The sequence below is a fragment of the Sphaeramia orbicularis genome, chromosome 24 (assembly GCF_902148855.1).
Source record: "Sphaeramia orbicularis chromosome 24, fSphaOr1.1, whole genome shotgun sequence".
Lineage (NCBI taxonomy): Eukaryota > Metazoa > Chordata > Actinopteri > Kurtiformes > Apogonidae > Sphaeramia > Sphaeramia orbicularis.
Genome location: NC_043979.1, coordinates 16,936,826 through 16,953,799, shown reverse-complemented (window position 1 = coordinate 16,953,799; position 16,974 = coordinate 16,936,826). Strand labels below are relative to the sequence as shown.

General features: G+C 35.1%; 1 protein-coding gene across 1 annotated transcript in view; it reads left to right on the top strand.

The window, feature by feature from the left end:
- mmut (methylmalonyl CoA mutase) overlaps positions 1 to 14,138 on the top strand; it is a 50,591-nt gene extending 36,453 nt beyond the window's left edge. The window contains exons 12-13 of the mRNA XM_030129058.1: positions 3,105 to 3,272; positions 13,503 to 14,138. Of these exons, the coding sequence (XP_029984918.1) occupies positions 3,105 to 3,272; positions 13,503 to 13,631 (297 nt within the window). The 3' untranslated portion in view covers positions 13,632 to 14,138. The remainder of the gene's footprint in view (positions 1 to 3,104; positions 3,273 to 13,502) is intronic.
- The last annotated feature ends 2,836 nt before the right edge of the window (positions 14,139 to 16,974 follow it).

The following is a 16,974-nucleotide window of genomic DNA, read 5'->3' as shown; positions in this document are numbered from 1 at the left end:
TTCTTTATTTTCATGACTATTTACATTGTAGATTATCACTGAAGGCATCAAAACTATGAATGAACACAAATGGAATTATGTAGTTAAAAAAAGTGTGACATAAATCAAAGTATGTTTTACATTTTAGATTTTCAAAATACCCACATTTTGCTTTTATTACTGCTTTGCACGTTGTTGGCATTCTCTCTATGAGCTTATGAGGTAGTCACCTGAAATGTTTCTCAAAAGTCTTGAAGGAGTTCCCAGTGATGCTAAGCACTTGTTGGACATCTGCGGTCTGTCTCATGTCATTTAAATGAGAAGGTGACTCCAAACTGTTGACTGGTAGTGTGTAATGCACCATATTTGGATGGCTTATAACATGGAAATGGTTACAGATGTTAATATAGTTACTATTGGGCACTGATAGGAAGTCATATATGGACTTCTGTTTAATTAGTTGAGTTCTCCTCCAGTGAAAGTACCACCCACTTCTGTTTGGAGATTGATCTCCTGCATCAAGACCACAGGACTCAAACATAGTGGCAGAACCTGACAACCTTGCAAATTCAACTTATTGATTCTTGATAGAACATACCAGTGAGATACAGGGACATCCTATTTTTTTGGTGTCAAATAAAACCTACAATGCAGCAATCGAAAAACACAATCTTTTGCTTAAAACACGTCGATGTCATCCTGTGCCTCGGTCAAAATGAGAGGCACAGTGTTCGAGAAACAACAGTTCAACTCTTTTCTCTTTTAAATAGCTGTGTTTTCTTACTTCTAGCTCTTTAACAGTGATTCAAAGTGACATGAAATTGTAACATATAGACTTAATTCTGTGCTGAAAGTGCAGCCTCTGTATGAGTCATTACTATTCATGTGGAAATATAGTTCAGCAACAGTGTGTTCTTATACTTTAGTTATTTGAGTTAAATAGAGTAGTGATGAGTATGCAGAAGCACAACTGTACTGCACTGATTAACGCACTGGAGTGGAGAGTGCTTTTTGTGCTTTATGTGAATTAACTATCATAATTTAGCTATCGACAGCGTTTGCCACCATAGATGCTTTCATTGTTTCTAGATTGTGTAGAAATGTTTGTCATTTCGAGTTACAAGTATTTAAATTCCATGAATTCTGTAGTACTTCTGTGTTTTTGTTTACATTTTATGAGCAGCTATTTGTCATTTACAACAAGATGGACCAGGAAAAATACCTGCCTCGTATAATATATGAAATGTTTAGCTCAGCCCATAAACCCACTAAGGTTTTAGAGGGTATTACATCCGTGTGTGTGTGTGTTTTTCACTCACAGTATAAAAGAAGGAACATGAAGATCTGTCCCTGAGTCAGGTTTTATTACTGTTTTTCATGTGATTCAATACAGCTCATGGAAGAAGAGGATTTGCATGTAAAAAAGCGTGATTTTATTATCATTACTTGTGATGCATCAGATGTTTACATGTGACTGGAATATTCTGTCGACATATATTTAAACCACTGCAAAATCTAAAATATTATTGATGGCCATACAAAAAAACCCAGTGCAGACAGTACGGTATAAACCAGTAAATGTTCCCAGTCCTCTTTGAGTTATTTGGTGAACACCGTTATCATCTTTGCCTTTTTTCCCTCTTTTTTTTGCAATTTAAAATGTGTTAAACAAGTCCAGTAAAAAACAAAAAAAACCACACACACACCCCATACACACACACACGCATTCATACTTAGTCAAATGTGTGCAGTTTTGTCAACATTATTACATATAACATGACCTCCGCCGTTACACTTGATGGAGGTCATGTTTTCATTAGGGTTTGTTTGTCTGTTAGCAAGATCACTCAAAAAGTTTTGGACGGATTTGGATGAAATTTTCAGGAAATGTTGATACTCGCACAAGGAACAAGTGATTACATTTTGGTGGTGATTGGGGGGGGGGGCTGATCTGCCTTGGCAGAGGTCTGTGCTCTCCGAGTGCTTTTCTAGTTATTACTATAATCAAAACCACCATTAAGAGTACTAATAATAACAGTAACAGCCATAAGAAGAAAGGGAGGGAAAAAAAACATAAATAAATATATATATGTATATGTATTGCCAGTCAGATGTTTGTGGATTGTGATGTTCGATGCTGTGCGGCTGCTATACAGCATTTTATTTATTCATTCATGTGCAGAGTTACAAAATCATCAAACTCAGTTGTACAAGCCCTGGTCTGTACCAACGTGAGTTCTGTAAGGGTTACATCTAAAGTGGGGTCTCACTGGCAAATGAGCCTTTATATATAAGTAACGTATGGATTTATGCTATTTCTTTTTTTATTGTGTATGGTTTTTTTTTATCCCAACCTATGGACCTAGTTTCTGTGTCCTTAATAAAACTTGAATGAAATGAATGAAATACATGTATATATACACACTACCGGTCAAAACACCCCAATTTTTTCAGTTTTGTATTGAAATTCAAGCAGTTCAAGTCTAATGAACAGCTTGAAATGGTACAAAGGTAAGCGGTGAACTGCCAGAGGTAAAAAAAAGTAAAAAAAAAAGGTAAGGTTAAACAAAACTGAAAAATAATGTACATTTCAGAATTATTATGATGGTCTGTCTCTCTTCTATCGTTAATTGCCTTTTCCTCGCCATTTTTATAGTAACACACTACTTTCTGCAGTAGAATACTGTTCAAATAATGGTCCCAACGGTATGGTACCAAAGTGTGTTCCAACACTACTTTTATGCAGACAAGAAGGGGTTGGAAGGAATTCAGAAACGTTGGGACACTTGTAGGAATTGGTAGCACCAACTCTCGAGGCTTGATCAACCTCCACTGCTGCAGAACTGCTTTAAGTTGTTAACCCATTTCTTGTTCGCCTTTTTTTATAATTCTGAAATGTACATTATTTTTCAGTTTTGCTTTACCTTACCTTTTTTTTTACCTCTGGCAGTTCACCGCTTACCTTTGTACCATTTCATGCTGTTCATTGGACTTTCACCGCTTGAATTTCAATACAAAACTGGAAAAATTGGGATGTTCTAAATCTTTTGACCGTATTGTACATACACATACACACACGCACACGCCTTTTTTCACATTCCATCTTCCCTCCATTGTTGCCACAGACTCCTCTTGAGGTCGCCCAGCAGGCGGTCGATGCGGATGTTCACTGTGTCGGGGTCAGCACACTTGCCGCAGGACACAAAACTTTAGTTCCAGAGCTCATCAAGGAACTGCGGAAACTCAACAGGCCAGACATCCTGGTCATAACTGGAGGTGTCATCCCACCACAGGTAGCATTTCATTCATTTATTTATTTATCATTTATTTCACTGGCTTCACTTATTCAATCCTGTATTTTTCCTCTAATCACATATTTGTGGTTGCTGTGTGTGTACTGTAGTTCCTTCCCATCTGTGTCTGGTTTAGCAACATTTACATTTGTCTATTTTTAACTCACGCCATTGTCTTCAAATGTCTTCTCTGATGAAACTACTGGTCGGATTCCTTTAAAATTTTATTTGTAGCTTCCTTGGGACAATCTCTACAAAGTCACAGTTTTGAGATATTTTGATTTTTGAATTTTTTACGAATATTTTAAATATTACAAATTTGTCTTTATTTTTAATGGTCCATATTTTGATGGCTTATACCACTGGTGGAACTGGTCACAGATATCAGTATAGTTACTATTGAGCACTGATAGGAAGTCATATATGGACTTTTATTTGGGTCCATGTCTTTTGACCTGGAAGGGTCAAACTCAAGGTCACCAATGTCTGCAGGGTTCCCGCGGGGTCTTAAAAAGTCTTAAAAATCTTGAATTTACAAATCTGCATTTAATACCTTAAGAAAGACTTTTAAAGGTATTAAACTTGATATATTAGGTCTTAAATTACAGTATATTGCCATAAACTTGTTTGCTGTGTTGTGTTTAAATGTGTTTGGAAAATGTCCAAGCTGCAAAAAAGTAACAGCAGTCTACTCAGTTCCAACCCGACAATTTATATTGAATTTAACCAATTATCGCTAACTTTGCAACCTCCGCTGAGAAATGATTCGGAACAGTGGGAACCAAGGAGCTGGAGTAAGTAAATACATTTTCCTAAATTCAGTCATGAATTTTTGCCAATATAGCTGTGAAATGGGCATTAAATTCTAAGTAGTCTTAAAAAGTCTTAAATTGAAGTTATAGAAACCTGCAGGAACCTTGTGTCCACATCTAAACAATCTTATTCTCCAAAGCTACTGGTCAGATTCATTTCAAATGTTTTATGTACGTTCCTTGGGGCAATGTCTACAAAGTCTGCGCACAGTTTTGACATATTTTGATTTTTAAATTTTTGACGAATTTTTCAAATATTGAAAATTTCCCTTTACTTATGATGGTCCATATTTTGATGGCTTATAACATGGAAACAGTTACAGATATCAATACAGTTACTATCTAGCACTGATAGGAAGTCATATATGGGCTTTGATTTAATTAGTTGAGTTCTCCTCCAGTGAAAGTACCACCCACTTCTACTGGGAGATTGATCTCCTGCATCCAGACCACAGGACTCTAACATAGAGACAGAACCTGACAACCTCACACATTCAACTTGTTATTGACTCTTGATAGAACATGCCGGTGAGATACAGGGACATCGGTCCTATTTATATTTGTCTTAACCCATAAAGACCCAAACAGCAAATGATGCCCTAGGCCAGAGGTGTCAAACATGCGGCCCGGGGGCCAAATGCAGCCCACCAAAGGTTCCAGTACGGCCCCTGGGATGTTATTGCCAAGTGCAAAAATTCCACAGCCTTGAAATGAATTAAGCAAAAAAAAATTTAGCTTGAATTAAGGAAAAAATTTTGAATTAAGCCAAAAAAAAAAAAAATCTTCAATTACACCAAAAAAATCTTCCATTAAGTAAAAAAAATCTTCAATTAAACTAAAAAAAAATGTCAAATTTAGCAAAAAATCTTGAATTAAGCCAAAAAAAAATCTTCAATTAAGTTAAAAAAAATCTTCACTTAAGCCAAAAAAAAATCTTCAGTTAAGTAAAAAAAAATCTTGAATTAGGCCAAAAAAAAAGTATCTTCAATTAAGTAAAAAAAAAACTTAGCCAAACAAAAAATCTGGAATTAACAACTTAATTTTTTTTTCTTTGTTTTAGTGCAAAAAATAACATTAAATTCTGAAAATATTTACATTTACAAACTATCCTGTAACAATTAAATGTGAATAACCTGAACAAATATGAACAACCTGAAATGTCTAAAGAAAATTAAGCACAATTTTAACAATTTTTCTGCCTGTTTCTCAGTGTTTAGTGTCTTTGTAGATCTGATCCATAATGCACGTGGAGAAATGAGAAGTTGAGGAATAATATTGTTAAAATTGCACTAAATTTTCTTACGTTTTTTAATTTAAATTTCAGTTTTTTCAGGGGTTTTTTTTTTTTTTTTTGATAGTTTATAAAAGTAAGTATTTTCATAATTTAATGGGATTTTTTTTTTACACTAAAACAAAGACAAAAATCTGGACTTGTCGTTATTTATAAGTTATTATATTATTATTTTACTGGTCTGGCCCACTTCAGATCAAATTTAGCTGAATATGGCCCCTGAACTAAAACGAGTTTGACACCCCTAGACCTAGACCATCTACTGATCTAAAATGTTTAATCAATTCTGAATCACTAACCCTATCAACCCAAGTAAATAACTGGTGTAAGTACAGTTTGTCATTCTTTCATTGCTGTCACATATGACCCATTTGAATGTTCAGAAGCTCTGTAGTTACCATGGAAACACCGTCATCTTCTACAACATTACTTCACCAGTAAAACCCATGGAGTTGGATCAATGACAGTGGATGGACACACTTGTTTTTATGTTCAGTTCATGATGTATTTTGTTGAAAAAGTCACTTTTCTTCAGTTTTCTCTTTTTTTGATATAATAATCCTCAAATTTAATCTGAGCTTTTATGAACATCCACATGATCAGTGAATGAAACATAGGAAAATACCTGATGCTCCCTGAAAAAACTAGAGGATAATGTCATAATAAATGGGCATAAATCACTTGAGAAAAGTTAAATATAGAAAAAAAAAATATTTTGGAACTGCCACAAAAGTAGCACTGGGTCTTAATGGGTTAATTTAGTTTGTAAGAATGAGAGGCAGCATTTGACTAGATATTTGCAGTGTTGTTTCAGTGCTCCATGTTGCTGTCAGACTTTAACACATTGGTTCAGGTCCAAACTAATTAACAAGAGATCAAGACCAGTAACTCCTGTGGTCCGCAAGATAAAATGACTGTTTTTGTGAAGGGAGTTTGGAGGCTTTGAAGGAACCGATAAAGCTTCCAACAGCCCCAGAAAAAAAACTACGTGATATGGCATTTAGGCCCTTTTTGTACTACTTCACCAACGTGTAGCTTATGTGTTGAGACACATTTCAATGTAGTAACAGCTAGAGAACCAATAGTAGTAAAACATCTTATCGCAGCAGAGTAGGAAGATCTGATCAAGTAAACAGCCTGACTAAAAAATGTGCACACTGGTCTGCAAGAAAAATGCTTCCTGAAAAAAAGTAGTAAAGGTTTACCAAGTTTGAGTCACTAATAAAGGAAAATAAAGTCAAAATAATGAAGTCAAACATGATACAGTCTTAGGTCAAAATTATGAGAATTAATGAGAAAATGTGTTCTACGCAAAAGAAATGTTTGTCTTAGAGTGACCAGATCTACTTTTAAACACTGTCTGTACATCATAAGACATTCACTTTTCAGGTTCTTTGTAAACATCAACACAACCAGCACTTTTGTCATTTGTTTTCCAATTCAATTTATCAAAGTGTGTAAAATTTAGCACATTTAATCTCTAAGGCAGGAAATTTCTAAATTTAAACAAGTGGTGCCAGGCACAACAAATCCTGGCCCTGGCACATATTGTAACTTATTTTGGCATCGATCCAGCTGACGTCATCATATCAATTGCCTCTATATATGTGCCAAGTTTGAAGTAAATTGTAACAAAATTGATGTTTTTATAGATATTTTAAATGTCGCCCATTATAAGTACCGTACTTCCTGGGCTATAAGCTGCACCTGACTATAAGCTGCAGGTGTCCACATTATGACATGAGATATTTACACAGAAAGATGGTAAACAGAAAGATTAAATATTTATTTCCATACCTTAACTGCTTCTTTCCAAACAGTGCCTGTAACACGGCAATAACACGGCAGGTTAAAAAACCCAGAAAAGTCATTGATCTCTATCTTCATCTTCCTCCTATGCATTGAAACCACTGCAGTTGTCTTCTTCAGTGTTGGAGTCGAACAGCCTCAAAGGCTCCGTCACACTCCTTCTACGTCTCTCCTCCGTTGTTGTTCAATGGCACTTCTGTGCTGCAGCTTTATTTCCTTCTTAGACAGACAGATCGATTGCTTTTAACTTAAAAGCCGCAAAATATGCATTTCTTCGTGTGTTTTCCATGATGAGGGTTTGTGCATGACACGCAAAATGATTGTTAAAAGTTAAGCTTAAAACTTCTCCTCTTCATCACCTCTTCCATCTGTCTGTCTCACTTTTGCGCTTCCTGCTAGAGCGCCCCCTGGTGGCCATTAGCCCGTATAAATCTATACTCAAGCTGCATTGCTGTATAAGCTGCAGGGTTCAAAACAAGAAAAAAGTAGCGGCTTATAGTCTGGAAAGTATGGTAAATGGAAGAAGAAAAAAGATTTTTAAAATTCATGAAAAATTTGAACTTTGAATTACTTTTCCCAAATTGTAACCACATCTATTCTGGGTCACTGGCAATCTATAAACCAAATTTGGTATGAATTCAACCAATAGTTTTGCTGCTACAAACGTGAAATTTTGCCCATTATAAGTAAATGAGGAACAAAAATGATTTTAAAAATTCATAAAAAATGTTAACTTTGACCTACTTTTCCCAAATTGTAATTCAGGGTCACTGGCAATGTATGAACCAAATTTGGCATGAATTCAACCAATAGTTTTGCTTCTAGAGTGTTAACAAACTGAACCACAAACAATACCCCTTGCCTCCCCTTCGGGGGGCAGGGTAATAAAAAAAAAGTATTTAGTCAGACCACCTTTAGCTTTGATTATGCCACACATTGTTTTGATGAGTTTATGCATTATCACAACATTTATTTCCATCATTTTTTTGGACTCATAATGTTGCTGAGTGTACAGTATATCTGACCGACTAAAGCAACCCCAGGTCATAACACTGCCCCCACAGGCTTGTACTGTAGGTACTAGGCATGATGGGTAATCACTTCCATTCATATCCATTCTTCCATATTCCAGTAAAATTTAGAATAGGGCAAAAAAAAACAAAAAAACCACAAAAAACATCTAGTGTCCATTAGGAGGATTGTCATTTTGTCAACAAATGAGTCAGAAATTCAGTGTTATTTGAGTAAAGGTAATAGATTTGGATGTTTCACCATCTGCAGTGCTGAACAGAGTTAAAGTGACGGAATGTGACTCATATTTTCCACTAGTATGTGCAGCGCTGTATCTCCACAAACAAAAGTGAAAGAACATGTTTTCTTCTGCTGAGCTACAGAGAACCTGTGCCACTCATTTCTCATCTCGTTCTGATTGTGCCTTTTAGAAGCTGCTGTGTGAAGTGGTTGTTTATTGCTTTCCTCCAACAGAGAAAAGCGCCGCCAAAAGAAAGTGGAAATGTTAAAGATGTGAATTTATGTACTTGCTTTTTTTCTCTTGGTCCACTTACCTTTTCCGATCTTATAAAACATGTCAGCTAAGTGTCCTCTTCAATAAGTGTTTGTGTCCATGAAGCCATAAAAAACTTTCACGACCAGAGCATCTATTATATTTTCTTTTTTTTTGTCTACTTTCTTTTTCTATACAAATTTTAAAGTATACAGAACAAACAAAAAAAAAACAAAAAAAAAAACAGAACAGTTAGAGCATCTAGGTGCAACCTTTAGACAAATAAAATACAGACAGGTTCAGGATAAATTAAGCAAAAAAAAGTCAAAATAAGTGTTTCACAATATTTTCTTTTTTTTTTTTTTTACTCCCAGAACATCTAAAGCACAGGTGTCAAACATAAGGTTCGTGGGCCATCGCCAGCCCACCACTGGGTCCAATCCGGCCCATGGGATGAATTTGTTAAATGCAAAAATTACACTGAAGATATTAATAATTATTTTAGTTCAGGTTCCACATACATACATACACATTATGATCTCAAATGGATCAGACCAGTAAAATAGTATCATAATAACCTATAAATCATCACAACCACACATTTTTCTCATTGATTTTGTGTAAAAAAAAAAAAAAGTAAAATTACATGAAAATATTTACATTTACAAACTATGCTTTTAACATTAATGTGAATATTCTAAACATCCTGAAATGTTTTACAAGAAGTGCAATTTGACCAATATTCTGCCTGTTACTGTTAATATTTTGTGTATTTGTAGATCCACTGTGATCTTTAAGTTATAAATGCACGTGTAAATGATAAACTGACGTATAATATTGTTAAAATTGCACTTATTTTTCTTAAGACATTTCAGGTTGTTCATGTTACTCAGATTTTTGAGGAAACTTTATAGATGTAAACATTTTTATAATGTAATTTTACATTTTGCACTGTTTTTTTACTGGTCTGGCCCACTTCAGATCATATTGGGCTGAATGTGGCCCTTGAACTAAAATGAGTTTGACCCCCCCCGATGTAAAGCATCAGTATTATCATGTAAGTTGACGGTTAACTGTTACCTGTGGTAACACCACCAGGAATGTACTTTGTTTGTATTTTTTACACACATTTTGGTTATACAATGTAAATGCTGTCAAATGAGTTCATTCTAATTTGGGATAGGCCTATTTTGTTCATTGTTCTGGCTTAAAGTCAAAGGACAGGAGTGAGTATTTAAAATGTTATTATGTTAAGTTATTTGATGATGAGAATGGGGGCGGGATTAAATAAGTTTTTCTTCTTCCCACTCCTTTTCGAGTGTAGATGAATGATTTTTTTTTTTTAGAATTTTGAATTTGCATGTATTCTGTAAAGGCTCGAAATAAACAAACAAATGAAATGAAATTGAATTGAAGCATGAGGACGAACAAGTGGAGGAAGGTTAAGATTACTCTGTTAAATATGTGTATTGTCCTTAAATACTTGTTATTTAGTGTCATCTCCTGGACTTTCAGTGACAAAACACAGTCCACAGTGGGTGGAGTTAGGGATGTAACGATTAGAGACTTTGGTGCTACAATTATCATCAGACAAATTTTTTTTTTAACCTTTATTTAACCAGGAAGTCCCTTGAGATGAAATCTCTTTTTCGAGGGAGACCTGACCAAGAGGCGCATCAGTACAATACAAATGAACAAACAAATAATCATGATTTCACAATTACTACGATTATTTTGCGGGATATATATGTGGGGGTGCAGTCCGTGCCGCACCCCCACGAAAGTGAAACTTAACATGTGTTACTAATTCCTGTATGTCTTCTGCTGTTGTGAAGTATCAGAGTATTTTGTACCATTTGCCTTGTGATCAAACAGAGCATGTATACTGCATCAGTTCATAAGTTCACCCTCCTGAAGTTTGTATGACTTTGAAGAAGGCTCAGTCAGTCCTTGATGATCTCAGTCATCCCCTTTATGATGAGTTCAGGTTCCTTCCATCAGGCCGCAGATAGTGTTCCTAAACGTAGGACCAATAGGATGAGGAATTCTTTGGTTCCGGCAGCCATTGTTCTGCTGAATAACTCTTTGTAATGTTGGTGCTATTGTCTTTAATGGATCATTTATTGTATTTATTGGTGGTTTGTGGTCTGTGTAATACTGCTGGCTGTAGAACAAATTGCCCCTCAGGGATAATAAAGTTTACCTTGACCTTGACAGTCTGAGCTGCTGGAGAAGAACGGCCTTACTTTATGAAAGCTATGCAGCCAGAGTGTTGTGAATGGGTTGTGCAGCGGTAACCTGAATAGAAGCTGCGTAGATGATGGTAGCGAACGCAGACTCTATGGAGACGAAAGTGAGCTCACATCAAAAATATATTTACGGTCTTTTCTGAACGAGAAGCTTGTTCCTTCTCTGTCATTTTCACTCATGGAACATTGAATGCAACGCTTCTGTAATGTTGCTTTCATTCCGTGCGGGAAGCACATATTGGTGTGTCTTTGGTTCTGCTTTTAATCTGCTGTACTTTATGAGACAGTTTTTGGTAGCCTTGATGATTAATTAACCGTGATGTTTAAAATTGTGATTAATTGCAGCACTATGGCAATACAACTATACAACTAGGGCTGCACAATTATAGCCAAAATGATAATCACGATTATTTTGATGAATATTGTAATCACGATTATTCATCGTATTAGGGAAAACATCTGTTCAGTGCATAATGAAATTAAATAAGAATAGATGATAAACAATAAAAAAAAAAAAAATTACCCAAGAAAACTTGCAAAGGGCTAACTGAATAAATATGCTGTTATTACACTTGAAAATTATTGTGCGAGTGGATCACATATTTCTTGTTGAGTGTTTTGACCATTTTTCTGAAGCCCTCATGTTCACTCTGTTTATTGGACACAGAACCTGCATTTTAAATGTAAATTTCACTGACGATCAGGTTCATTTAATCATGGCAGCCAAAATCATGATCACGATTAAAGTTTGTTTAATTGTGCAGCCCTAATTCCAACCCTAACTGGAATAATGGTTGAATCATATAGGACATTTATAACTACAGCTTTATACATACTGACATGCACAGTTTGGATCAGAGAAACTAATGTACTCTTTAACTCATCCTGGACTGCACTAAAGAGCAAAGAAGTTTGAAGTACTTGTACATGAGTATTTCTATTTTCTACCATTTAATACTTCTACTCCAGTGCATTTCAGAGATAAGTATTGCACCATATTTGTTTAACAGCTTTAGTTATTTAGATTGCTGTATTCCATCCACTTCCTGTCCCATTAAAAACACACATCTACAAATGTTTGTAAATTAACCCTTAACGGCAACTGCTGTAGTCACTTTAGTTTTCTCTGCTAAAATTTGCTTAGAGGTCTTATTTATGTCTTTGTGCATAAGAAATCAATATAAGTGAATCCCCAAAGGAACTTTGTGTTGGTAAATGCAACTTACGCAAATTTACAGGATTTCAGTTCTGTTGCAACATGTTGATGGTCATATGAACTATGTTTTCAGGTCAAAAATGTCCAATTTCATCACAATTAATGCTATATTTTCATGTCACAAATGGCCAAGTTATATTTGAACTGAATTTACCTGAAAAACAAATATTCTATTCTTTTAGATTCCCCAGTTTTTCTTACAAGATTCTATCCTACATATCACATGTTTTATTTTTACAGGTTGCAATATGGAGTATGGTGCTGATCCATCCTGCTTCTGTTACACAAATACATACATTAAGAATGTCACACGTCACTTTTTAAATCAACAGTTTTCTAATAAGTATTTTTATAAAGAAATAACAATTCTATATTGTTATTTACTCTTTAGTATGATGATAAACTATACAATAAATAATTCTGATCCTAGTTTTTGCACAGGGATCATTTGTGGAAACGGTGACATGGCTGCCGAGCATCAGTATGATGGGATCTGTAACAACCATGTCACATCCATCCACTGACACATTTTGTGTTTTTGTGTCAGCTGTTATTGTTTTAGATCCACAATACTAACATTTATGAATAAGAGGAGAATTAGCAATAGTAAGTATATAAGTTTATTACTAATAAAGTACTGGTACTGACCAGAGCATCATGGGTAATGTCACGTCCGTCCACCAGCAAAAGTTTTCACATACACGTGCTATTCAAAATCCAGTATTTCTGAAAATAGAGCTTCCACTGTCAAATAATATCAGTAGTCTGTGCACAAATGGATTAGCATTATTTCAACACAGTTCTATGCATTTCTTACAACTTTTTTTTTTGACAAAAACGGCCACTCATTTGACCCCCTAAGGAAATTGCATTCGTTATACATTTGTACATTGTACACACTGGACAGCACATTCCATATTCTATAGTTTGTACATACTCCCCTACATCCTATATTATATTATATCCTCTTTTTATCCTCTTTTTTTCTGTTATTCTATCCTTTAGCTCTATGTAAGACTTCTTTCTAAGTGTTGATCTTTGTATGTCATGCTATTACAAAAGAATTTTCCAAGTTTGGGATCAATAAAGTACGTCTAAGTAAATTTAAATGTTGCTGAAAAAGTTTTTGTTTTTTCTTAAAAGACGCAAATGGGGTAAGGTCCGCAAATCCCTTTTGTCCAAATGGAGTTGCTGTATTTTTGTGGCCATAATGGCCGACCGTATTGCACATGCGCAAAGCAAATCAGGTAGGTGCGCAGATTGGGTAGCCACAAACCCAAACCCCATTACAGTGGAATAAACCCCAGTAGAGGATCTGAACACTTCCTGTCTCTCTCCTCTTTGTGCAGGACTACGAGTTCCTGTACCAGAGCGGTGTGTGCGCCATCTTCGGCCCCGGAACCCGGATCCCGCAGGCCGCCGTGGAGGTTATCGACAACATAGAGAAGAGCCTGGAAAACATCCGGCAGGCGATGTGAATATTTCTGCACAAACACATCAGCTCAAGTGTGTGTGTGTGTGTGTGTGTGTTGCTTTCACACTGTGCAGAAGTCAAAATGCTCACACTTGTGTAACCTGAGATTGTAAACAACAGAAATGTCATATTCCCCACTGTGAACTCACACAGATCTGCCGTGGGAATCGCAGTTGTATTGACTTCACGTACATTTTCACAGTACATTGTGTTTGTTCGAGCCAAGATTTAGTTATAATGGAATGACTAGATAGAGGCTGGGCTCGGCGTTTTTCCGGACACTGGACTCATTTTCCCCACATCTCCATTTATTTCTGCTTGAAACCCGCCCGTCAGCCTTTACATCTTCCTCATATCTTCCTGTTATTAAAATGAAAGTGCCCTTCTGTTGTTTTAACCCTCACACTGCGCTTCGAGAACAAATCAATGTTCCAGTGATTGAAGTGAAACCGCTGAATATAGTATTTTTCTACATGTGAACTCAGAATAAAGAAGGCGATGTGAACCGACTAGTTTCTTATTTTGTTTTGGCTTCATTTTTATTGTGAGAGTAGCAGAGAAACGACTAAACGCAGGGGATTAACAGTAAAGGAAAAGGGATGAAATGCAGCAAATCACATGAGCGACATGTCTAATCAACTAAAGACTGCATGTAATTAATTCCTTGTGTCCAACATGTGTATAATTATTTGTCTAGAAAGGTGCATCATGCTGTTTGCTCCAACTGTGTAGCTGTTTTTCCATATTAAAACCCAAGTGCACAAACTGTTTGCTAATTAAGACACTGACATTTCAGATCCTTGTGGTATTGATTTACCACTGACATAGCTAATCTTGGACGTCAGAGTGTCAGATTTGAGCATGAGCTGCTGAGGGGCTTTTTCCTGGAACTAGTTATTACTATCATTATTATTCATGGTTCAAGTTCAGAATATATTTCACTTATATACTCATAGGAGCTGACGGGTGAGGGAATGAGGGCGGACAGTGTAGCACCACAGTTTAACATGGACAGAATTACATATGCAGATATCTTATTAATGGTGATGGGCCTGAGGTTCTGTTCACACTTGGCATAATCATGCATTTAGGGGTACTGTTTTTGGTTCGGTTTATTTAACACTCTAGCACAGGGGTGTCAGACTCATTTTAGTTCAGGGGCCACATTCAGCCCAGTTTGATCTCAAGTGGGCCAGACCATTAAAATAATAACAGTGAAAAAAGTAAAATTAAATTATGATCAGGTTTACATCTACAAAGTTTCCTTAAAAATGTGAGTAACGTGAACAATTTGAATTGTCTTAAGAAAAACAAGTATAATTTTAACAATATTATGCCTCTGTTTATCAGTTTATCATTTACACATGCATTACAATTGCACAAAACATTTAGTAACAGGCAGAATTAGTAAAATTGCATTTATTTTTTTATAAGAACATTTGTGTTTGTTCATATTTGTTCAGGTTATTCACATTTTTTAAGTATTTTCATGTAATTTTACTTTTTTACACCAAAAAAACACACAAAATTTGGGGTTGTCATTATTTATAGGTTATTATGATAATATTTTACTGGTCTGACCCACTTCAAATCTAATTGGACTGTATGTGTCTGTATGTGGAACTTGAATTAAAATGATTTTGACACCAGTGATTGTTAATATCTTCAGTGTAATTTTTACATTTCACAAATTCATCCCACGGGCCGGATTGGACCCTTTGGCGGGCCGGTTTTGGCCCCCAAGCCGCATGTTTGACACCTGTGCTCTAGCAGAAAAACTATTGATTGAATTCATACCAAATTGGTTTTATAGATTACCAGTAACCTGGAACAGATGTGGTTAAATTTTGGGAACTTCTTTCTTTTTCATCTTTTTTTTTCTCCATTTACTTATAATGGATGAAATTTCAAATGTCTGTAGCAGCAATACTATCGGTTGAATTTATACCAAATTGAGGTAATAAATTGCAAGTGACCCAGAATAGATGTCATTACATTTTGGGAACACTAGGTGAAAGTTTCAATTTTTAATGAGTTTTTAAATCTTTTTCTTCTCCCATTTACTTATAATGGGTGAAATTTCACACGTCTGTAGCAGCAAAACTATTTTTTGAATTTATACCAAATTGAGGTTAGAAATTGCCAGTAATGCAGAATAGATGTCATTACATTTTGGGAACAGTAGGTCAAAGTTTAAGTTTTTAATGAATTTTTAAAATATTTTTCCTCTCCCATTTACTTATAATGGGTGAAATTTCACACGTCTGTAGCAGCAAAACTAATGGTTGAATTCATGCCAAACTGGGTGTATAGATTACCAGTAACCTGGAATATATGTGGTTACATTTTGGGAACAGTAAGTCAAAGTTCAAATTTTTAATGAATTTTTTGAATCTTTTTTTTTCTCTATTTACTTATAATGGGTGAAATTTCAAATGTCTGTAGCAGCAAAACTATTTTTTGAATTTATACCAAATTGAGGTTAGAAATTACCAGTGACCCAGAATAGATGTCATTACATTTTGGGAACAGTAGGTGAAAGTTTCAATTTTTTATGAATTTTTAAAATATCTTTCTTCTCCCATTTACTTATAATGGGTGAAATTTCACATGTCTGTTGCAGAAAAACTATTGATTGAATTCCTACCAGATTGGGTTTATAGATTACCAGTGACCTGGAATATATGTGGTTACATTTTGGGAACAGTAAGTCAAAGTTCAAATTTTTTATGAATTTTTTAAATCTTTTTTTTTCTCTATTTACTTATAATGGGTGAAATTTCAAATGTCTGTAGCAGCAAAACTATTTTTTGAATTTATACCAAATTGAGGTTAGAAATTACCAGTGACCCAGAATAGATGTCATTACATTTTGGGAACAGTAGGTGAAAGTTTCAATTTTTTATGAATTTTTAAAATATCTTTCTTCTCCCATTTACTTATAATGGGTGAAATTTCACATGTCTGTTGCAGAAAAACTATTGATTGAATTCCTACCAGATTGGGTTTATAGATTACCAGTGACCTGGAATATATGTGGTTACATTTTGGGAACAGTAAGTCAAAGTTCAAATTTTTAATGAATTTTTAAAATCTTTTTTTTTCTCTATTTACTTATAATGGGTGAAATTTCACATGTCTGTTGCAGAAAAACTAATGGTTGAATTCATACCAGATTGGGTTTATAGATTGCCAGTGACCCAGATTACATATGATTACATTTTGGGGGAAGTAGGTCAAACCTCAAATTTTTTAATGAATTTTTTTTCTTCTCCCATTTACTTATAATGGGCGATATTTCAAATGTCTTAAAAAAAAAAACAAAACATCAATTTTGTTTCAATTTA